Here is a 25501-nt window from a genome sequence, read left to right as displayed (position 1 = left end):
ACCTATGTTGGGGCTCTCACGCGTAAAGGGTATAATGTGGCATTCCTATATAGCTGATTGGGTTATCCATGCACCAACGCTTAAATAAAATCCCAGGAACACTCAAGAAGATTGCAACATCCTTCCTGGTAATGGTTGAATAATCAGTCTAGCCGAATCACACCTAGTACAGGTCATCCAATATATTAGCGTAAGATTCAATACTGTCAGTGACAAAGGTTTCCTTCCTCTTTATTCAGTAATGAAACTGACGAATCGCTTAACATCTCTTTTGAAAGTGCAATCTCCTCAAGCTCATTATTGGCAACAAGGGGTAAGGAAATTGGCAGCACATTTCTCCACAGTTCTCTGGGCTTGTCTTCTCATAAAGTTATTAGTGAGCCACGTCCTGCTTTGTTGGGCTACAAATTGCCTGGAACTCAACACTCCATTTCCACTTTCTAGAGGATTTAGACGCACCTGCACCTGAGATGCATGAAACAAAGATAGGTGCATTCTAGGGGGTTCAATCGACTCAGGGCTTCTGGTTCCTCTCTGAAAACCGGGTGTCATCAAACTAGTGGATGCTGTCAACGATATTTCTGAAACTTCAAACCAGTCCATATTGGTATGGACAATATGGTTGCCAAGGTTGCCAATATGGCTGTGAAGGGCTATATAAATCATCATGGGGGGCTCACGCCGAAGTATTGGCAGATTGGACTCACAAAAATAAGGTCTTTGGGCAGAATCCCATCTGCACTTTCCAATGCCACCATATATGAAAGTGGTTTAGAATGTGTAGGCAGATGCACTGATTAGGATGTGGCCATCCTATTAGGAGTTCATCCCGTTTTCACAGATTTGTGCCTCCAATGATACTCTGTGGATTGAAATGCTAGTGTCTAAAACCGGATCTCTGCTTCTGAAATATTTCTATTTCAGGGCTCTCTAGGACTGCGCCATTGATGCCTTATCAGTAGCATGGCTCCCAAAGCTTGTGTACCTTTTTACTCCAATTCATCTCATTCCTTCTCTGTTGCCCATGATCAAGTCGGAGAGAGTACCCAAGTAATTTTGGTAGTTCCTTGCTGGCCCACACCTGGTTTTCTCTTCTCCTCCAGATGACAGTTCAGGGTATGTGCATTCCTCCCTTTGAGTCACGTTCTTTGTTTCAGTTAACCCTTCTGGTTCAGATGTTGTACCATCTCCGATTGGGTAGGTTTGAGGCTGAAAGGAGGGGTCCAGAGCACAAGGACATCTCTCCTTGGGTGTCAGTGGTTGTTTGACATTTGTGATGCCCTTCCACCTTAATCGTCTTCTTTTGTTTTTCCTGGTGCTCTAGTAATTTTCAGATTCCGCTCTCCTGTAATCTTTTTCGGATTTGGGATTTTATAATAAAAGGGTCTCTTCTTTGAGATCAAAGTGGACATTAATATGTCATCTTAGAAATTCTTGGTTCGAATTTGTAGCTAACATATCCTTCCGATTATGGCTCCATATAAGATATTGTAGCAGGAGTATTTTAATCCCTATTTTTTGACATTGCGAGTATAATTATTTTTTGTGGAGTAAATAAAGTTGCCATTCGCAGATGGTGTTATTTTTTAGGCAAGTAAAATAACATTTTACCCTGAGATCAAATATCATTTTTGCAGTCCATTCTTGTTTGTATATTAAAAGATGCAGTTTCTTCAGATCAAGAAGTAGCCATATTACAATTTCTTCCTGTGACATTTCTCTGCTGGTACGCTGATGCTAACTTATCAGCGGATCTGTGTGGGTATAAGCAGTGGGCCATGCTCCTATGGGTCTTTTTCCATTTTCTTTCTCCATTTTTGCACATCCTAGAGCGAAGCCCCCTCCCCCTCCATCCATAGGAACTTTCTGTGGTCCTACGTGTTCACCAAGCCAACACTTTTATCCGTTATGTAGGCCCTACTTAACTTCCATTCTAGGAAAAATGTGTTTTTGGTGGGCAATACATCAGGAATAAGGGTGGGAGAATTGGGTGCTTTGTTGTGGCCTGAAGCTTATCCTTGTTTTTCACCACTGGGATTGGTGCTAAAACCTTCTCTGTGCTTTTTAACTTAAGCTTGCCTCTACATTTCGTCTGCCTTAAGAACTGGTTCTTACTAACTCTCCTAATTTATCTCCTCATCTGTTAAGGGTAGGTATGGTGTTTTATATCTACCTGTACTAGGCCTCATACTCTAGACTTGCTGTTTCTCTTCTTTGGACCAGTTAACAAGGTGCACATGACATCCACAGTGATGCTGAGTATATGGATTCCCCAAGCCATTGTTTTGGTTTATGAATGCAATCAGGTTCCTTGCTGTCTACCATGGGAATGGCTGTTTCATGGAATGAAGCAAAGGGCTTTCCATGACAGAGATATTCCAGGCAGCTAAACGGACATCTATGCAAAATTGCATATTTCACTAGAAGATCTTGGCGAGGGATACTTTTGTGGGGTTCCACTAGGTACGCTGTTCAAAATTTGACATTTCAGTGATTTCTACAAATATGAATAAAAGGTGCTGTTTTTTGTAGTTAATTTGGTCTCAGTATATTTTTTATTGAATCAAAGCCCTTGAAACGTAATCCCTTAATTACTTACCAGTAATCACTACTCTGAGTCTTACTTGTCTTCGCCATCATCTTCCATACTCATTTGCCTGAGGTTTTTTGAGATGACTTAATGATTTTAAGGTGCAAAGAAGGCCTTGGGGAAGAGATCAGCTTATGTTGGTAACAAAAAAGAAAAAAACCCTTGCCAGCTGGTGTTTACCCAGGGTGGTTCCTCTCACAAAGCAAAGACTGTGAAGAATAATGAAGGTTGCTGGTTATTGATCCAGGCATGATGAAGTGATTTATTTTGGAGCAACAGGAAAGTAAAAAAGTTTTGTTAAAAAAATAATAATAATAAGTTGTATTTTAACTATGTATACTGTGATGTTTAATATCTTCTACGCTTATCTGAACATTGCATTTAGACTACTGAAGCAGATAGTTGGTGGTGACTGGGATATGCTTTCTTTCACTTTTATTATTTTTTTGGAACACATGATTCGTAATAGATTTGCTGAGCAAGTAAACGATTTGACGATGATGACAAATTTATGACGCTGTGCAACACAATATTTGTTAACTTACTGAAACTGATTTAATACAACATCATTAAGGTATCTCAGGGAGTTACATACATTTTAGAAATGTCTTGGTCTTAAAAAATGTAGCCATTTTGTTGTGCGCTATTTACACATAGATCCGGACTTGGTATGAGGTACACAATTACTTTGCTTTATTTTTGTGTATCGGAAAGGTATAAGCAATACAATGGGCCTCATTACGAGTCCGGCGTTAACAGAGGCGGTAAAACCGCCTGGTTAATGCCGGACTCGTATTACCATTCCGCCTCCGTGATTCCCGGAATTACAGGGGCATCACAACCCCGGTTTTCCGGGAATCACGGAGGCGGAATGGTGTAAATCCCCATTCCCATTGAGTCCTATGGGACTCAATGGGAATCGGGATCATGGAAACACCGGCAGCATCTTGTAATGCTGCCGGTGTTTCCTCGTCCGCCTGCAGGCGGGCGGTGTTAAACCCGCCAGGTCAGACCTGGCGGGAACATCACCTCCCGCCTGCAGGGGTCGGGATCAGGCGGTCCGGAAACAACGGTGGCGGCGGGTTTACCGCCACCGTTATTTCCGGACCGCCACGGTCGTAATGAGGCCCAATGTTTGATTCTCTCTTATGCCAGGAGCGATGTTTTGACTTGTTGGAGGTTAATAAACTCCTCCTTGCTACTGAGAATTGTAAAACTTATTTATTGTTTTATTATTATAATTTCCTTTAAGTGTGTGTTTTGTTTATACGTGTGATTTCATTCATATAAGCTTTTTTGAAAAATCCGACTTAGAATGATAATGATTTACTTTTAATTGAAAGCCACTTTCTTTATACTTTAACCGTAAATTGTAAATGTATATTATCCTATAGCCTCCAGAAGCCCCGGTGGATGAAGAAGCTATCACAGAAGAAGTAGTAGACGAATATGTGTATAAAGCGCCTGTGTCAAAACCGTGGGTTTCTCTCGGCAGTGAGGCAGAAATTGAAGATGAAAGAGTGGTAGAAGCCAAAACAAAGGTAATCGTGAACCCAGTGGTTTTCAATTGTAACTAACAATGTACGCTGGAAATATTTCTTAAATCCAACCACTGCTTGCTAAACAGAATACAGTTCACACATTAAAGGAACTTAGAATATGTTAGGTGAAACTTTCATATTGGGATATTTGTTTTTTTCCTTCTTTTTAGATGTGATTATTAGTATGTGAAATTTGAAAGGAATTGTAAGATTGTCTTAATATTAGTATGTGTAATATGATCGAAATATTATGATTGTCTTGATATTAGAATGCGAAATTTGACAGGTATAGTATGAATCATAAATGTTTTATGGATGCCGAGATTTGAACTGTGATTGATTTGTCGCATTTGATAACTTTGTATCTAATGTGTAAGGTTTTTGTAAACCATATTACAATAAAAAATAGAACACAGTTCAATACATCTTTTTGTCATTCACATCTTGGCCACCTCTTTTGAAAAACAATTTACGGGGATTGCTACTCTGTATTGTGCTTTTTCTAATGCGCCTCTTGGTTGGTCGTCTGGAGAGGAGAATAATGTGAAGCCCAATTTATTTTCATATTTCAATGAAGCTTACCTGTTTCGTGTATGAAACTTCTACGTTGGGCAAATGCAAACACCTGTTTGACTAATTTGTATTGACCTTTTATGTTATGGATGATTTGTTTTAATTGTTCTTGAATACACAACAAAGTATAGCATATACATTTACATACATGTAACTATATACACCAGGTGGCAACAACACCTCTTCCAATCAATGGATACAATCAATCTCTGATCTTGACCAAAATGGGAAGTAAAGCAGTAAATCCATAAACAGTCCAAAGAAAGTGTATTATTTCAGCCCAGTCCGGCAAACTCTAGGGAAACAAGGGTGATGATCAAGATCAGTATTTAAAGAGAAAATGGGGGACCAAGGAACGGAATAGAGAGAAAAAGAGCAGTGTGTTCTTTCCAAAGAGTTACACACCAGACAAAACGACCCAGCACAAATTGGAATGGGCCAGTAAAAGCTAGGACTAGAGCAAAAAAAGAACATGAAATAAATAAAGAGTGGGGAGGTGGCCAGGAAGGGAATGGACGAGCAACATTATATGTCCTTATCTTGCCTAGTAGACAGTAGTGACATTCTGTTCATCCAATCATTCCATGTGGATCTTTTAGGTGAATTCCATGCCCTAAGAAGCTCCTTCTTAGCCACAATCATGGTGCATGTAGGACCACAGTTTTCACCCCTGAGAAAGGTTTAGGGAGCACAGAAAGGTTCCCTGCAATATCACCCCTGGCTCCAGGGATTGGTGTGGCCAGTGACCAAGCAAACTCTATCAAGGAGGAGATCAATCCGAAAATGTACCACTCACTTACAGTCAGAGAACGTGCAGACATAGGATGGGCAAGGGTGTTGCTGTGTAAGCGGAGCTCGGTATGTGTGATTTTAATGCACAGCATTCTGGTCAATAAAATGGATTTTCAAGAAAAGGTGATTATTGGAGATGTGAGAAACCAGAGGGTGTCTTACCCGCTAGTCCCCGGGATCGATATCGCAGGTGGCCAGGGCATGGCCATCGCCTTTGGATGAAGACCCTGGGGGTGGACCAGTGCAGGAGGATCACCTTGGTGAGGGGTCTTCAGGGAGTGGGGATGAGGCAGCTGATGGTGAGATGCAGTATTCCACCTTTTTTTGCTCATCTACCCCATCCTACTTTGTAGATCATTTTTACACACAAACTGGGCTAAGGAAGAGGGTGACTGAAAGTAATGAGACTAACTCTCATACATCGTACTGGACATGTCACGTTAATCTTCAAGTGCATACACCTGATACCAATTAGCTCTCCTCATACGAATAAAAGGCAACACCTAAAGAGACACTCTGAGCAAGGCGGAACACGAGTATGAGCTGGACTTCTGGGGCGAAGGCAAACCTACTGGGGCAGAGCGACTGACCAAGGCCGCGAAAGACATGTGGAGGAGGCCAGATCCCGGAAACGAAGACTGCATTGTGTTTCAAGGACACCAGCAACCCTCCGGGATGAACGGCAGAGTTGGGGAGGCGAGGCCAAGCCTGTGTTACTAACCTTGACTCATGAATGGGAAATCGTATAACCAAGAGAGAAACGCACACAGTCAGTGAGTTGGCAAGCAACCTGAGAGATTGTTGTGTGTTAAAGAAAGTTTGAAGTGGTAACATTGTATCACAAGTGAAGGCTGCATGCGTGTGGATGAGACGCAAAGAAAGGCAGACCTGTGAATGAACCTTTAAAGTAAGGACAGCTAGCTATGAAATCAGCGATACTGAGTAATAGAGTGGTCCGGCGAAAGGAAGTAGTTCACTCGAAAGTCTCTGTCAAAGGTATATTGTTTGTAGCGTAAAAGCGAAATAAGGAAAATTAACCCTGCGCGACGGGGAGAGTAAAAAGCTGAAAAGTGAACTTTGAGTCGATGTGGTCCTGCTGAGGTCTGTAAAGAAAGCGTTGCACATCCGAATGTCTTTGACATCCAAAAGCTGTCTGAGCCCAATTGAGGGAGACTCAAAGTGCAATAAGCATGGGGAAGGGAGCCCCATTGTATGCATTGTTGAACTTTGTTGTGAAAGGTCTGATCCTGACCGAGGGGGACCGGCGTGATGTCTGAGCCTGACAAAGGGGCACCTACATGAACTTTTTTGTTGAAACATTATTTGGAAGTTGAAAGAGCGACATAAATGTCAAAGGCCAGGCAGGCCTCGATTCACATTTTGGAACTGTTTATTGTACTGAGAATCCGAACCAGAGTGTGTCATCCTGTCTACAAGGACCACCTTACTCTGCGTGGTCTAACGTGGGGAGGAGTGCTGATTCAGCTACCTTTATTAATTTGAACACTGATTTTTCCTTTGCATACATTTCCCCTTTATACACCTTTTGTACAAGAGATAGGGCAGGCATTAGTTCTTGTTAGCATCGGCCATTTTGATTTGACGGACTCTTGGAGGACTGTTTTGTTTATCGTTTGATGGTCAAGACTGCTCCCATCTTAGTTATAGGGCAGAATAGGAGTTTTCCCACCCCAGAAACTTCAATAAAGGTTTTTACAAATTGTACCTATTATGTCCATTTCATACTTGTGATACCATGCCTCCCCTACATATAATGTCAGGAGTGGGATACAAAGACAAATTTGGAGACCCTAAAATTCCACAAACTTAGTCACAGAGCCTCAGTCCTCTCTACGTCCACAAAATAATCCATAGGATTTGATATTTGTAGCAGCCAAGAAGCCACTATTTCTCCCGGGAAAAGAGGGATGATTCCCACAAACTTAGTTGTAATACCCCTACAGGCTTTTATATAAGATTAGCCCCAAAATCTGGCCTGACCTGGAAGTTTTGCCTTGTCCTAGCAGGTGTTATAGATCGAGACTTTCGGGGAGACATAAAGATTCTCTTACAGAACCATGGTGAAACCCCGTTTGAAATACACTGTGGGAACAAAATTGCACAGGGAATTCTTGGGAAGGCAGCATTTCCCAGTTTTAAGGAAGAAAGTGAACCAGGGAAAATGGAGAGAGGTCGCTAGAGATTTCACACTCTCATTTGACAGGGGGACATTTAGGACAGTCTAAAACCCAAGCTCACATTAGTGGGACATTTTAATGGCCAGGTATCTATGCTGACATAAAGACCTTCATTCAGTTGTGTGAAATATGCCAGAAAACCAGCTCACTTATTCCCTACCCTGCCCCTCAGAACCCATTACTGATCATCAAAGTCCCTTTCTCCTGAATTGGGATGGATATCATTGGACCGTTGAAAACTTCTAGACTGGGTAATAAATATGTTCACGTAAATATGCTACCCAGTACCCAGAAGCCTTTCCCATGCGGAGCAACACAACCCAGCACATTTTAAAACACCTACTACAATTATTTTCTAGGGTTGGTTTCCCTAAGGAAATTCTGATGGATCAGGGATCCAATTTCATGAGTAAGCTTATGGGTGAAGTCAAGGACTTACTATACATTGCCACCTTAAGAACCTCAGTTTATCACCCCCAAATGGATGGATTGGTAGAGAGATTTAACAAAACCCTTAAAATGATTTTGAGAAAATTGGTAGATGAGGATGGGAAGGACTGTGATCGCAGGAACCCATGGGCCCTATTTTCCGGATTCTCCCCTTTTGAGCTACTATACGGTAGAGAACTAAGATATTTCTTAGGCATGCTCCGGGAGACCTGGAAAAAGAAAGAAGAGGCACCCATGCCCCTCTCACAGACAGCTACACGATTGCGAGAACACAGGAAACTCCTCCTGAGTCTAGTCCACACTCACATGGAGAAAGCTCAAGCCCAACATAGGTCCACCTATGACAAGAAAGTGAATTTAAGATCTTTTTCAGTAGGACAGAAGGTATTAGTCCTCTTACCTACCTCTGAAAATAAACTTTTCTCAAAGTTGCATGGGCCCTATGAGCTGCTAGAGCAAACAGGAGCCTGTACCTATAAAATAGCTCAACCTGATAGAAAGCAAAAGACGCACCTCAACCACGTAAATCTCCTAAAGGAGTCGAAAGAAAATCCTTCCGCCACCACCTCCTCTATCTTGTCTTGTTTGGTACCCGAGGAGATGGACAACTCTGATCCTGTTCCCCAAGAACTATCTAAACAGAAACAAGAAGATTAGAACAACCTTATTATGGCATTCCCAATGTATTCTGCAAGATGCCAGGGAGAGTACATGTACTTATCATTATATCAGAACTCCAAAGGGAAAAGTGGTCCATTTGAAACCATATAGACTGCCAGAAGTACGAAAACAAATAGTGATTGAGGAAGTCATAAAAATGCTGAAGTCCAACATTATCGAACCCCTATTCAAGTCCATGGTGCTCCCCTATTGTACTGGTGACAAAACCTCATAATTCTTGCAGGTTTTGCATAGACTTCAGGCAGGTTAATGCCATCTCGGATGCCTATCCTATGCCACGTATTGATGAGTTGATAGATAAACTTGGAAATGCCACCTTCCTGTCAACCCTAGATTTAACCAAGGGATATTGGCAGGTGCCAGTACATGGACCTGATAAGGAAAAGACAGCTTTCTCAACACCAATGGGATTATTCCAGTCCAAAGTCCATCCTTATGGACTGCATGGGGCCCCAGACACTTTCCAACAAATTATAGAAAGGATATTACAGCCCTACTCTGATTTCTGTGGGGCCTATATTGACGACATAGTCATTTATAGTAAGATTTAGGAAAACCATCTTTTTCATCTGTCTACTATTATGAGAACCATCAGAGAGGCCGGCTTAACTGGTAATCCATCCAAATGTAAACTGGCTCAATTGGCCGTGAAATACCTAGGCTTCTTTGTAGGGAATGGCAGTGTCCAGCCCCAGTAAGATAAAGTGAAAGCAGTCCTAGATGCCCCCACACCCAAGACCAAGAGAGACCTCAGGGCATTCCTAAGATTGATCGGTTATTACCATAGGTTCATCTCACAATTTTCAGATGGGACAGCCAGATTAACAGACACACTAAGAAATGCTGAACCCCAGAAGATGAATTGGAATGATGAGGATGATGCATATTGCAAACACCTAAAACAAACTTTGTGTCATAACCCAATCCTAAAAGTAGTAGAATGTTCCAAAGAATTTGTGCTACAAACTGATGCCTCTCTCACATGGTGGAGGAAGAGCGTGACTGAGAGTATCAAGACTAACTTTCATACATTGCACTGGACATGTCCCGTGAATTTGTACAAGCAGAGTCAGTCACTTGACTTCAGGTGCATACAACTGATACCAATTAGCTCTCCTCACACGGATAAAAGACTACACCTAAAGACACACTCTGAGGAAGGCAGAACACGAGTATGAGCAAGACTTCTGGGGTGAAGGCAAACCTACTGGACCAGAGCGACGTTCCAAGGGACGAGAGTAGTGGGTCAAAAACCCCAAGAGTTCCGTACTGGAGAGGTCGTTGCCTCCAACAGGCCGCGAAAGACACGTGGAAGAGGCCATAACGCACAAGTGAAGACAACATTGTGTTTCAAGGAAGCCAGGGACCCTGCAGGGTGAAGGTCAGAGTTGGGGAGGCGAGGCCAAGACGGTGGTACTAACTTTGACTTGTGAATGGGAAATCGTAAAACCAAGAGAGAAACACAAATAGCCAGTGAGTTGGCAAGAACCTGGGTAACTGGTGTGTTTAAGAAAGTTTGAAGTGGCAACATTGTATCACAAGTGAAGGGTGCAGGCATGTGGACGAGACGCAAAGAAAGGCAGAACTGTGAATGAACATTTGAAGTAAGGACAGCTGTGAAAAAGCAGCGATACTGATTAACGGAGTGGTCCAGCGAAAGGAAGTAGCCACCTCGAAAGTCTCTGTTAAAGGTATATTGTTTGTAGCGATAAAAGTGAATGAACTGCAAAAGCGAAATAAGGAAAATTAACCCTGAGAGACGAGGAGAGTAAAAAGCTGAAAAGTTAATTTTGAGTCGACTCAAAGTGGTTCTGCAGAGGTCTGTAAAGAAAGCCACGCACATTCAAAAGTCTTAGACATCCAAAAGCCGTCTGAGCCTGATTGAGGGAGACCCGAAGTGTAATAAGTATGAGCAAGGGAGCCTCCTTGCAAGTATTATTGAACTTAGTTGTGAAAAGTCTGTGCCCGACAGAGGGGGGCCAGCGTGAGGTCTGAGCCCGACAGAGGGGGGTCTATGTGAACTGTGTTTGTGAAATGTCTGTGCCTGACAGAGGGGTACTCATATGAACTGTGTTTGTGAAGGGGTCTGAGCCCGACAGAGGGGCACCTACATGAACTTTTTTGTTGAAACATTATTTGGAAGTGGAAAGAGAGACTTAAATATGGAAGGCCAGTCGGGCCTCAATCCATGTTTTGGAACAGTTTATTGTACTGAGAACCCGAGCCAGAGTGTGCCATCCTGTATAAAAGGACCGCATTACTCCGTGTGGTCTAACGTGGGGAGGAGAGCTGATTCAGCTACCTTTATTAACTGGAACACTGATTTTTCTTTTTCATACATTTCCCCTTTATACACATTTTGTACAAGAGATGGGACAGGCATTAGGTTTTGTTAACATAGGCCATTTTGATTTGACTGACTGTAACTAGGGCTGTTTTGTTTATCGTTTGATGGTAGAGCCTACTACCATCTTAGTTATAGGGCCGAATCTGAGTTTTCCAAATCCAGAAACCTCAATAAAGGTTTTTACAAATGGTACCTATTGTGTCTGTGTCATACTTGTGCTACCATGCCTGCCCTACAGAGAGGTGTGAGGGGATATGTGGTGGGGGGGGGGGAAGCAGACAGGCAAAACAAAACAACCACCATTCACAGCTAAGCAAACAGTATTTCTCCTTTTGGGATAGCTGCAATTGCCACCTAGATATCTGAAACCCAATGCAACGTGTAATTATGAAAGGTTCCTCTGAATAGTTCAATTTAGGGTGCTTTTCATAATTTGTTTGTGTTCCTAGGACCTAAAGTAGTAATAAGGAGTTTGAAGGAAGGCGGTTTGGGGTGGATGGCATCAGTGCCCCATGTACTTATTACTGGTTATTATTGTTTGGAGGCTAAGAGGGATTTTATTGGGCTGCAATAAATAAGGCTCATCACGTGCCTCTTTGTTGTCTCAGTAATCATTAATACATGGATCAATCTGACCATCACACACCACCAAAAAGAGTGGGCCGACCAAGACAATGCTGCACACTCAGTGATGATATTTTATTTACCACAGTCTACATGAATCATGGATGCACGGCCTGATGCACCGCCTAGGTAAAGTATTGGGCTGCCTAGCCCAGCAGATGGAGTCTGTAGTGATGGATTCTGAACGTTAATGGTGGATCTCAAATGGCTGCCCTGCAGATATCTTATAGAGAGGTCAGACTGGGCTCCACCTAGACTTTGCCATACCTTGGGTTGACCGTCCTGTACCCACGACAGAAGGAGATCTGGCTTGTGCATGCATACTCATAACTGACAGAGAGGTTGCTGAGTTAGGAAGGTGGATGTTCTATCCAGGTACATCAGCAAGATCTGTTGCACATGCAAGCCTATCACAACACAAAGGGTGATTGCTGAAAGGTTTTGAATTAAAGGGAAGGGATCCATATGGAAATCAGACTTTGTCCCACCTCATCAACTAATTCCCGAAGGAACCCTGGGTGAAACCCTTTACTACAAAAAAGGGCGACATTGAAGTTGAATCTTTGTAAGAGTTGTTAAATGCAAATTCAGCCATCCAAAGAAGATCTATCAAGCCTTTGCCAACTCCTGGTTATCTCGTTCGACTGGACCATTAGTTTCAGTATGATGTCCAAAATTTAATTGAATTTCAGTTCCAAGTTTCTTGCAGAAGGCTCCCCAAAAAGTTGAAACAAACTGAGCTCCTCAATCCAAAATTACCTGATTTGGCAAACCAGGCTGATGTACCACCTCTTCAAAAATCCTCTCAGCAAGATTAGACGCACTAACTTATCCCTTAACGGGTATAAAAGGACCTTCTTTGGTTAAACAATCCAACACTACAAGAATGGCAGAACACCCCTGATCCTCTGGTAGATCCACAATAAACTCAAGAGACACAGTGTGCCAAGGAATCGGTAACGGTTCCAACACTCCTACAGATTTTCCTACAGCGGCCTTGGATTTAGCACACATTTCACAGGTCTTCAAAAAATTCGGGATGTCCTCTCTCATTGACTTGTATCTACACCAGTTCCAACGTCTTATGGAATCCTTGATCTCCTGCAAAAACCTATTCATGACATTCTTTTAGAATTCTTTCTTGCAACTTCCCTCCCGGAAGAAATAACCTGGTTGCAATGTAAGGCAAACCTTCAGTAATGGATCGCACCGGGTCTTGTCGCGCCCACTCTTTAGTCTGATCCACGTCAATCTCACATTGAATTTCCAACTTTAAATCTTCATTCTTAAATGTATTGGCTGACACAAAATGATCTTCTGAAATAACAGGTTTTGGATTGATTTCGACTTCAAATTCGTCCCTAGGAAATTGTCTTGAAAGAGCATCTGCTTTTCCATTTAATTTCCCCGGTCTGAATGTTACAACAAAATCAAAATCGGCAAAAAACAAAGAGCATCGTAATTGTCTTGGGGTTGAAGTTTTGACTGATTTTAAAAATAACAAATTCCTGTGATCATTGAGTACTGTTACTGTGTGTCCAGCCTCCATCAAATAATGACGCCACACAACAAAAGCTGACTTAATCTCCAAAGGTTCTTTTTCCATTATGGTGTAGTTACAGTCAGCAGCTAAAAACCTGTTAGAAAAATATGCCACGGGATGCAGCTGACCCGTCTCTCCTTGTCGCTCAGACAAAACATCCCCCCCTGGCCGAGTTTGAAGCACTTGCCTCAACAAAGAATGCCTTAGAAGAATCTGGATGTAATGAAATTGGTTCTGAGATACATTTCTCTTTCAAAATCTTCAATGGGCTGCTACGTGTTCGATTGACGTACATTCTAGTCATTGGGAATTGATCATTTGATAACACCATGCTCTGAAACATTGGGCCGAAGCTAAAGGCCTGTTAGACATGCTACATAAATGCCCAGTTCACCTTGCCAAACATGTGTGGCATCCAAGGCTAAAACTCTGTTTCAGGTCATCCCTGTGAACTATTTCAATTAGAGCCTACGATTTGCAGGAGTGCACATCTTCTTGGAACTAAGTTCGTAGTGTCGGGTAGTACTGAGTACTTGTAAATTCAAGGTGGACTTTGGGTGCAGGAAAGAAAAAGGCTGCTCTGGCACACTAAGCTGCTACTATGCACTCAGGAAAATAGTCCCCCTAAATTGGAGGATGATCTCGTCCCTTCACACCATCTGTACTGAGGAATGACTCAGTCAAAACTTTGTGATTTCTTATAAACAATCTTCATACAATTAGGTACACTTTCAATGGTATATAATTTTCTTACAAGTGTCAGTCTTATATTAGTACACAAATAAATAGCAAGCAAACAATGATAAATAATATTGAGCTCTAAGTTTCCGAGAACACTAGTATTAATCAGTTGCAATATTATGCAGGTCGAGCCTTTACCTCGTCACCTCGAAAACATCACCATAAAGAAAACCTTCCCAGCCAAGGTTCCTGCGTGCTCTTATTGAGGTGAATTCAAAATGCTTTCTGAAGAGTATATTCTTTAAAATTATGTTTGTTCTTTAAATTATATTTGTTATACTAGTCTTGGCTACAATTGGCTATACTTATTAAAGCTTTTCTACTTACCATTGTAGATACATGAGGTTTTTGAAGATTTGTTGAGACAACTGTAAAAGATTTACTGCTCCTGATGAAGGGAGATCTCTCCCAAAATGTGCAGAGCTCAATATTATTTATCATTGTTTACATGTTCTTTATTTGTGTACTAATACAAGACTGACACTTGTCAGCATATTCTATACCACTGAACGTGCACCTTATTGAAAGTTTGACTGCGTCATTCCCCAGTATAGTGGTGTGCAGGAAACGGGAGTGTCCTCCAATTTAGGACACTACTTTCTTCAACTATTTCAATTAGATCTGATGCGCATCTGATGTTGTCGTGTGTCGGGGGCGTTTCTTTCTGAAATGAACCCAAGCTGGTCGGAGTTGATTAGTGATGGTAACACCCTATTTAACCAGGACGGCAAGATTTTGGAAGATAGCTTGGTGTCAATCTCAGCTGCGTTTTAGGTCTACATGAGGTGCAATCATATGGCTTCTTACCAGGGTTCAGGACCAGAATTGTTGCATGTTCTTTCATGGAAGGATAAATAATTTGAATAGCTGCGTTAAGCTTTTGAATAATAGTGGCTTGTCATATAGGAAGATTGGAATACGGGTTGGGCCCTGGGGCCATATAACTCAGTGTTTCCATCCCTTCTTCCACCTTTTCATCTGAAATGCCTTCTAGCTCAATGAGCTACAGGAGATTGGCAGAGCGAATTTAAGCCTGCTGCCCTTGTACAGAGAGAGGTTCTCTGGTCATTAGGGCAGAAAAGTACTGTTCCGCTATTTCCAGTTTCCTTTCCTTTGCATATTGGCTCTTATCCCTAGCATCCTCCAGGCGCACAATACCATTTTTCAAGTGTGCCTTCCCGGGTTAACAAGGCCAATAACCAAAATTGTTGTTGGCCTTGTTACCCTATGCGTAGTAAGTTTGTTTGGTGCGCAAAATAGCCTGGGCTGTTCTGCCCACTGAATAGGCCTTGAGTTTATTGCCTGCTATTTGTATGTTCTTTAGTGATTTTGGGGAAGATTTCTGCTTAAACGCGGTTACACAGTCCTGGACCTCTTTTTCGGTACTATCTCTGAGTGTGTTGTGTCTTTTGGAATAGGCCGTGGTGTGGGCAATGAGCTTGCCTCTGATTGCGTCCCAAAGTGCTGATTCAAAGGTCGTGCTTACTAAATGTTCAGTAAAGTAATTCAATATTGCTGTCTCGGTATTATCTCTTTCAACTGGGTCCTGAAATACCGGGTCCTGGAGCTTGAAAGGGTTGTGGGGTCCAATCTCTATAATGAGCATTCCAGTATAACCACGGTATGATCTGAGAAGATGTGATTCCCAATATGTGCCTAGGGCAGACATGGAAATAATGATGACATCCCCAGCAGTAGATTGATTCTCAAAAGATACACTGGATGTGCAAGAAGTGGGTCTAGTCCTCTCAGCAACATCCATAAAAGCCAAATAGCAATCAATTTCAACCCCCTAAATAGTTTGGCAAAAAATGAATGTGTTTTTAAAATCATTTGAAGATGGGGAAAAGTTTTATCGACCTGGGGATCAGGAACACATTTAGTCACCCCCAGGTTTACCTAGCCTTCAACAAGTGAGGACATATCGGTTAGGAAGTCGGTCAGGAATTCCCCCTGTCTCATTAGGGGCGTTTGAGATGGTAGTAAATAAGTGACGAAAGGGGGTGCACTTGATTCCCACGTTTGGCCTAATGGGACTCGTCTAATGTCCATCTCATCAAAGGGAACCTTGTGTCGAAGTAAGATCCCTGTGTCGCCACTTTTGGACCCACTGGAGGCTAGATATTGGCTGGGGTATTTCTGATTGTGTACTTTGTGTTCGTGGGCAGGACATAAGTGTGTTTCTTATAATAATACAGTTGAACTTTCGAAATCTGCCAGCTTTGAAAAGCAGATTTTTGCTTGATCGGGGCCCTGTATTTTAGAGTGAGAATCTTGAAAAACCTTTTGCTGAATTGACTGCCTGATAGGTTGAATTTGATGCACGGATTAGATTTTACCAGTGTTAGTCTGCACACCCAGTTTTGTATGCAACATATTTTATCTCCAACAAAATAATCCCAACTACCCTCCCATTTCCCTCCATTCCTGTCAAAATAAACTGAAAACATGCAACAAAAACTAGAGCCATTTCTTTCATTGCTCTTGGTGGGGGGGTATTCAGAAGTATTACAGGGCAGGATCTGCAGCTTCAGTACTTCATTTTATATACAGGGATTACAACCTCATGTGTTTAGGGTATATCTTCCAGCAACTGGAGCTCTGCAGCAGACACCGTCTTTCAGGCATACTCTGCAAAGCATTACTGTTAGAGGGAAAATGTTACTGAACATATTTTTTGGACCCACATGGTCATCAGCTCATATAATTTGTTTCTTGAGGGGCCACTGGGTCCCTCCCACTGTCATCCATCCTTTCCTCTGGGTCTTTTGGGTTGTAGTTTATTGAGGCTGCGATAAAGGAGAGGATGCCTCCGGCCGGGACATCATGATCTTGGGATTGATAAAGTGTTCAGACTCCTGTGGTGATTATATTCTTCTTGTGCTGCCATAATATGTAAAGAATAGGGTTGAGGGAACCCTCTCCCCATCTGTAGGCCACGTTCTCTTTTCTAAGCCACAGGGTTACTTAATGCAAAGCTCTCCGCTTTTGGATGGTAGCTGGCACAAGATCCTGATATAGCTGAATGGAAGCTGCCCTAAAGTTGATTTCCGGTGACTTGTGTGCTGCCTCCATGATCTTTTCTTTCTAAATGTAAAAGTGAAAACTGGTGAACATATCAGGTGGGTAAGACGTACGCCTCTGCCAGAAACCACAGAGGTGGTGTGTGCAATGTAGTTCAATTGCAGGTTCTTCAGGGAGCTTGAGTAAGCCACTGAACAGAGCTTGGACATAATCAGAGAGATATTTCTCCACTACCATAAGGGAAATACCTCTTATTCTGATATTGTTTCATCTTTTTTTTCAAGTCTTCCTACTTGAATTCGAGTAAGCCACATTTATCTCGTAAGGGTGCCAGGCACTGGTTCAAGCAGTGGTATTGAAGGCGAGCGTCCCCAGATAGCACGACCCTCCCCGCAATGAGAGGCAAGAATGGACTCACCCACAAATGGAAATAAGGCTAAGACCAAGTGCGGGTGAGCTTAAGGGAAGCTTTATCTAAGTCAAAATAGGGCATGCAAAGAACTCTGCAAACTCCGAGAGCGCTCTGTCTGACAATAGCAAAGACAGGCGTTTTTATTTACAAAAAGTGTCATAGGCACCTACACACTATAGGGGGCACATGTACATGGGGATTGGGTGGCGTCGACTAACTATATGTGCAGCAGTGATGCGTCTCTCCGTGGTTGGTGGACACCGCCGGGTGCCAACGTGGGGTGGGCAGGTCAGCTAGGCTCATCCGGTAGGCGCTGTCCGGTCAGGCGTGGTCAGTGTCATTGATGGACGTCTTTCTTGGCTTTCTACCCTAAGGGCCAGGCACACCCCATTCATTCAATGCTGCAATGTCAGTTGTCCTGTAAATCCTACAATAGGTTATTCTACAGGTTAATATAACACAGGAGGAATGCGCATTAGGTGGGGTACTTTGGCGATACATCAATACAGGGTTGCTGTTATCCTGTTGACTAGGTATCATAGGCCACGGGGTTGGGTCTCAGGGCATGGGGTAAGCTGTCCAGGCTTTGGGTCTCGTTAGAAGTCATGACGGATGCTTTTACACAATCTTGGTGCAATATTAGGTGTCTTCTTTTACAAGCGTCATTAATCTGTGGTGAACTGATGGGTCTTGGGACCTATGAGGGGGCACCTCTGGCCTCTAGTTATGGCCGGATTTTGCTGCTGGGCTGTAAATAATTCAGGTGGCTGTTCGTGGCCATGTGAGCTGCGGGGGAATCATGAATGCCTGAAACGGCTCCAGCCGAATTGGGGGAGGTGAGGCGGTGTCGCTCGGGCCTTTGCTTTCTCTGGCAGGCTTCAATGGGAAGGGAGGAGAGGTGGCCTTGGATATGCCCACAATGATAGTCTTCTAGCAAGCTGCAAACTGTAAAACGAAGGGATTCGCATAATATAAAATGGCTAAGGGGTCACACATCAATAGCATTTACAGCAGTATATATTCATTTCAGAATTCGTTAGCTATATCTACAACTCCATTAGTCACTTTAGGGTAAGTATTTGCAATATTAGCAGTTTTAGCATCACACTGTAAACATGATACGTGAGGTAGCATTAGGGTTGGTGGAGCACCCAGGAGCAACAGACCAACACGGTTGACAGCAGTAATACACATTAAACCTGTACATTTGCACTTGATGGCATTATATGTATCTTATTTACATGAGCTCACAATACTGTCGCACTTGTGTTCCTTTGCACTCTAGCAGCATCAGGGTAGTCATGACATAAGGACTTGGTATCATTCACTTTACATTACCCATAGAGAGGCACATAGTAGGAGGCCAGGGACCCTGAGTGTATTGTGCATACTGAGGGGGTTTGGGTATTGTGACCATGTGGTCGCACAATGACACATTCTTTCGGTTCGTACAGGGTTTGTAGATTTTTGACACGGAAGTCGTGCACGAGGGATATCATTGTAATGCAATATATGCATATATGTATATATGTATTGAGCAGTTTCCTGGTGTGGGATTAAGGCTTTTGTTTCATCGAGGGCGGTTTACAGTTATTTTCCAAGCCAGCCCCGCTGCCCGGGTCACGCTGAGGATAATGATGCACTGCGGCAGGTGAAAGATACAGTGTTTTCTCTAACACTAGCTCATGTCCGACTGGTCGTGGGAACGGGCTTTCAGCGGATCTGCCAGGGAGCAGAGGCAACAGGGTAGACGAGGACTCTCTAAAAGTGGGGGCCGTGCTGCAGCGCACAAGGAGTCATGTCTTAAGATGGCGTTCTGGTTTTCAAAATGGTTTCCTGGGCCTAGCCTAATACAGTATGTTTAGTCGATGGGTCGGCCAGTGGTCCACCCACCACCTGGGCCCTGGTGGCAGGGGGGCCCCTGATGAGTCATGGACATCACATGGAGGGGACTGCAGGGTAGGGGGGGTCTCTTTGACCTGTTCTCCCATACATTTCCCCCATTTTGTTACTTAAGTAACGAATACCGTAACTCCCACAACCACTCACATTCTTTTTCATCAGCCACAGCCTCATCCCACGGCGGGGTGCCCTTTATTGGCATCCAAGCCCTGCACATCCCCCTCAGGCCTTCCCCCCTTCTAGCATATTCGTCTGGGGTACAAGTTAGATATATACAATCCCTAGTTCCCTCCAAGTCTACCCACACCTCCTCATACCATCCCAGTTCCCGGGGCTCTCTAATTGTTGTGTGCCATAATCTATCTACTATATCCCCATTGCGGTATACCGGCACTATCTGGTATTTAGGCCCCGGCTCTTCACCTGTTTGCACTTGAGCTTCCTGCATAGCTTGCACTGTTGTGCCTCGAGCATTGCCCATTGTCACCATCATCAATGTACCATTTGGTACTGCGCCTGCACAGCATCGAAGGCCCATCTGGCACACACAAAAAATTAGAAGTAAAAAACACTACTATTGGCATTAGTAGTTTAACAGTTAATCCCAGCCATGATGGGACCCAGGAGAAGAGGTTATCGAACCACGTGCTTGCTTCTGTCCCACCTTCTGTTTTCATTCTTTCTCCTAGGTTGTGCACTGCTGTGATCAAGTGGGACAATGTACCATTATCAGCGTCTTCGGAAGGTACGAAAGTGCAGCATGCACTTCCAATTTTTCGGCAAACACGTCCATTACTGTTAATAGGTCCAGGACATACCTATTTTGCATTGTCATTAGCCGCAGGGCTCTCAATTCTACCTTGATCACGTTGAAACCTTCCTCTGTATCTTTTGCCAACTGCATCAGCTCCCAGCGTGTTATTTGGAGCCACTTAGCATTTGCCCGTGCCTGGATGCTTGGAATGAGTGATGCGAAGATGGTCTCTGCAGAGCTAAATAATCGATATCTGTCTGGGATCTGTGCCAATAGCTCTGAAGATGCCTTGGATATGTAGTTAGATGATCGTCTGTTTCGGGACAGCATTTCCTCCTTGTTGCCAGAGGACAAAACATACATCTGCGGTTCTTCTGTCGGTTGGGCCTTATTTTCACGGGGGGCTTTATGCCCCTTCCTGCCCCCGCTGATGTGGCTCTCTGGTATCACCATTAGCGCTGAATGTAGTGTGGCCAGTGAGCAGCTGCCGCTCCATGATTGCGGGAGATGCAAGTATGCCTAGCAGCCACACACCCAGTAGGTGTCCATGAGTGCTGCTGTCCCCTTCCTCATGTCTGGGATGGTGAGAGTCCTGTTGCAATCTTTGTTTATCCCCATTGCGGTCTTTCCTTCCCCCTGGAAGCATAGTCCATATGTTATTTCTTTCTGCAGTTTGAACGGTTTTTCAATGACAGTCACCCACGTTAACTTTGTGATGTGCTCTTTCCAGATGGGTGTACATGTTCTTTCGATCCACTGCATTTTTTCAGGTGACACTCCCCGCAGTGCCTCCGCTTTACATGTAACTTCTTCGTCTTTCCATCGGTTGTCTGTGAATAATGTCCCTTTTATTACAAAAAATGGTTCTTTCAGGCATATTACTCCTTCCACTTTCGGGTAGCATGTTTTCTCGTTCTGCAGCATGCTAAAAGTTATTTCGTGTGCCTGAAAGGTGTTCTTAATTCTGCACAGCATAAGATGAAGGAGACATTGGGCATTTATCAGAGGCAATTCTTTTGGTAGCAACACCTTGGGTGTTCCTGAGGCATGGGGGATGAGAGAGCAGACATAGCAGCTTTCATTTGTTGTTTGTTTAGCAGTCGCACTCATGTCTGCATACCATTTATTAGTCTGGTGAGGGTGTCTTGGATCTTCCATCTGATCTAAGCCCAGACCATAATACTCGTCATACTTCCTACTTCCCACATCCCTTTTCCTCCTTTTCCTTCCAAGATATCTCGCAGCTTCATGGGCGATGTGTGCTCTATACACCCCTTTTCCTGCATCCCCTTCTGTCCATTCATCATACAGAGATGCAAACTTTTCTGCCATCTTTTTGTTCTCTTCAGTTGTTCTATGATGTAAGGTACTGGCTGCTGTAGGGGTGGTTACTTGTGTGGGCAGGGTAGTGGGGGTATTATAAAGCCACGATATGGCAGAAGGGTTGCGGTCATTTAGACTGAGGGCATTGTAGTTAGAGACATTTGGCAGGGGACTTATGCTAGTATTTTTTTCTGCACTGCTTTTCTTGGAATGCTTGGTTGTTTTGGGCGGTTTCGTGTTATACCCCCTTACAAGCTGGTATCTGTTCCATACCAAAAAATCACCTTCTTTTGCATTTTCAGTTGTTATATTTTCATTTGCAATATTACTTCTGTTCCCCCTCCCCCCTCATTCATCTCGACAGAGATGAATGCTATGAACCAATATGTGCTTATACCAAACAGTATCACAAAACATAATACGATACACACAGACAATCCACATTCATACGAATATCTACAACTTTCTATCATAGCATTTCTATATCTCGTTATTCTATTGCTCTCCGTTGCGGGCTGCCCGTTTGTTGCCATGGTTGTTCCTATTTGAAACATAAAAGTGCATTAAGTATATACATGTAAACATTTTTATTTTGTACAGTAGCCACCATACAATTATAATGTGAGATAGAGGGAGAGAGAGGGGATGGGTGTAGGGAGAACGAGAGAGAACGATGCATATTCTCATTCATTTTTAATCACTTTTCCCATTTTTCATTTCATCCCTTAATTTTATTCATGTATTTCTTTCTCGTACCTGTAAATCAATTTCTTTGTTAGCATATTAATATACCTGATACACTTATTTTTAGCTGCACCTTTTTCATTTAACGTTTCATTTGTTATTGTTTACTGTTGTCTGTGCCTCCTCATCCACTTCCTCCTCAACATTATTGTAGGCTCTTCGTACGTCTGTTAAATGTATCCAGTATCTCAGCCCTTTAACTTTGACTGCTGTGGGAGTACAAAAAACTACCTCGTATGGGCCATGGAATCTTGGGGCACTCCATCTGCGCACAAAACTTCTAACATAAATAAAATCCCCTGGCATTAATTGTCCTTGGGGGCCTTGTTCCACAAATGACACAGTTTGGTTTCCCTCTTCTCTTGTAAATGGCGGGGACAATTGTCTTGAGATTGCACGCGCTGCTCTAGTAAGTTTTTTCAGATAATCAGTAAACACATCTCCTAATATCGTGGCGCTTCTGTGTGCATCTGAGTGTCTACGCAGCGGGGAATGTGCTGTGTGCATTCTTCTCCCCGTCACAATCTCGTGAGGGGACAAGTGGTGGTCCTTACTTGGCTGGTTTCTCAACTCGAATAGTGCTAGGGGTAAGCAATACACCCAGTTGTTTTTGAGTGAGAAGCATAGTTTGGACAATCTTCCTTTTAGTAGGCCGTTGATCTTCTCCACAACGCCATTGCTTTGAGGGTGATAAATCGAGCAAAGCTTGTGTTTGATCCCCAATAATGCAGTAACTTCCTTGAACAGTTCATTTACAAAATGAGTGCCATTGTCTGAGAGAATCACGTCGCAAATTCCCCAGCGCGGGAATACTTCCCTCACTAGGAACTTTGCTGCGCACTTAGCATCTGGACATGCACATTGACCAGCCTCAACCCAGCTTGAAAATGGACATACAGCTACTATCATGTAGCGTGCCCCATTACACCTCTCCCCCATGTCTGCGTAGTGAATATGTAGTTCCCGGAAGGGCCCTGTTGGCTTTGGAATTGTCCCTCTGAGTTTCCGTAATGTCATCCCAGAATTGTATATTTGACACGTGTACTCCATTGCTAACCTTGATATATGTTCCTGGAGCCCTGGCACGAACCAATCTTCCTGTATCTCTGCTGCTATGTGTTGTTTGGCATTGTGTGCTGGAAAGTGCAATTGCTGGAACGCTACCTCCATCAGTTTAATGGGCATCACCACTTTACCTGTGTTATTTTGGCGCCATAGTAAATCTGTTGCCGACTGGCTGCAAACCCTTTTTTCCCACAATGCCTTTTCTTCATGACTTGCTTCTTCCTGTAACTCTAGTATTTGTGATATAGGCATGGCATTGTACCCTTCTGGTAATTACTCACTCGCTTGTTGCTGCAACATGTACTCATCTGCAATTTCCTTTTGGAAATAGGACGCCTCCTTGGCGGCAGCGTCCGCTGCTGCGTTTCCCAAAGATACAATATCTGTATAGGACGTATGTGCTTGGCACTTGACGATTGCCACCATTGTAGGTTCTCCAAGTGCCTCAATTAATTCCTGTAGCAACTCGGCATGCTGTACTGGGGTTCCATCCGCCCTGCAAAAACCTCTCCGTCCCCACTGGGCCAGACCACCGCGTACCGTTGTAGTCATGTATGCTGAATCTGTATATAGTGTGACTGTGCAACCCTTGGCTGCACGTAATGCTTCAATTAGGGCAACAAGCTCTGCTGCTTGTGCGGAAAAGTGTGATGGTAGGCGATATTGTACTAGCACTTCGTACTCACCTTCCTCTAGTCTCACCACCGCCATTCCTACATGTTTTTCACCTGTATCCCTGTCAATTGATGCTGATCCATCTACAAAGTACACCTCTTCTTCTGTTAGGGCATTTTCACTTACCACCGTGCTCTCACCCTCTTCTCCTGTGTATGTTGCACAATCGTGTTTTTGCATGTCTTCTACTGTACATGGCACTGTGATGGATGTCACTGGATTTACTGTTCTACACCTCACTATGTGAATGTTAGCGCTGGATAATATCTCGTACGCTGTTGCTTGCTGTGTTGTTAGTGTGCTTTTTGATCTTTCCAGTATCGCGAAAAGGGAGTGTTCCACATATAATGTAACCGAGCATCCCATTACTATGGTGCCGCTTTTCTCAATGGCGAACGCGGCGGCAGCGAGAGACTGTTTGCACGCAAAGTGTCCTTGCATAACTGCGTCTAGTGTGCCACTGTAGTAAGCCAATGGCTTGTGTCCCATGGATGTCTTTTGTGTCAGAACAGCTGTCATTAGTGTTCCCTTGCAGTGAGAAGACAGGTAAAATTCGCGCTCATCGTCTGGGTTGGCGAGCACTGGAGCGCTTGAAATTAGTTGTTTGAGTGACGCAAATGAGTCACTCATCTCTTTTGACCATTTTATTTCTTTATTCTCCTGCTGGGCCTCTTTGAGTACTTTTAGTAAAGGTCTTGTGTATTCTGCGTAGTCTAGTATCCATGCTCTGCAATAGTTGCACATTCCTAAAAACCTCTGCATTTCTTTGACCTTTTTTGGCTCTTTTACTGCTGTGATTGCTTCTACTCTGTCAGGTATTATCTTTTTGCCATCCTTTGATATCAGCTGGCCCAAGTATAATACTTCTTGTTGGCAGTATTGCAGTTTCCCTCTATCCACTTTGTACCCCTTGTGGGCTAACGGTGTTAGGAGTGTAACTGAGTCCTTCCTGCACTCTTCCTCATTCTGTGCGCATATGAGCAAGTCATCTACGTACTGAATGATTGTACTCTCAGCTGTCAAATTTCCCAAGTCTTCATGGAGGATACGATTGAATATACTGGGGCTCTCACAGTAACCCTGTGGTAACCTGCAATGCTCATCTAGTGTAAATGCTGTCAAGTATCTGCTCTTTTCTGCCAGGGGAATGGAGAAAAATGCATTTTTCAAATCCACTACTGTGAAATATGATGCATTCTTTGGGATACTGCAAAGTAATGATGCAGGGTTCGGGACTAGGGGAAACTCTTTTCGTATGACGTCATTTAGTGGGCGTAGGTCCTGGATCATCCTCCATGACCCTCCCTTTGCTTTTTTGATCGGCTAAATGCAAGTATTACATGGGGAATTTGAGGGTACTATTATTCCCTGGGCCAATAAGGCACTTATCGTTTCTTTTATCCCTTCCTCAACTTCACGGGACAATGGGTACTGTTTGACTCGGCGCAGGATTGCTCCTGGTTTTAGTTTTATCGTGACTGGGGTAACTCCGTGCAACAACCCTACATCATGGGGACCTGTA

General features: G+C 43.4%; 1 protein-coding gene across 1 annotated transcript in view; it reads left to right on the top strand.

Annotated features, from left to right (window-relative positions):
- The window catches only part of DNAI3 (dynein axonemal intermediate chain 3), a 2012519-nt gene that overhangs the window by 573902 nt on the left and 1413116 nt on the right, over positions 1-25501 (top strand). Inside the window, exon 6 of the mRNA XM_069641699.1 lies at positions 3985-4131. Within this exon, the coding sequence (XP_069497800.1) occupies positions 3985-4131 (147 nt within the window). The remainder of the gene's footprint in view (positions 1-3984; positions 4132-25501) is intronic.

The sequence above is a fragment of the Ambystoma mexicanum genome, chromosome 1q, assembly GCF_040938575.1.
Source record: "Ambystoma mexicanum isolate Mex_15411 chromosome 1q, UKY_AmexF1_1, whole genome shotgun sequence".
In the NCBI taxonomy this organism is placed as follows: Eukaryota; Metazoa; Chordata; class Amphibia; order Caudata; family Ambystomatidae; genus Ambystoma; species Ambystoma mexicanum.
Note: the sequence above shows the minus strand (reverse complement) of the source record. Positions and strands in the feature narration are given on the sequence as shown.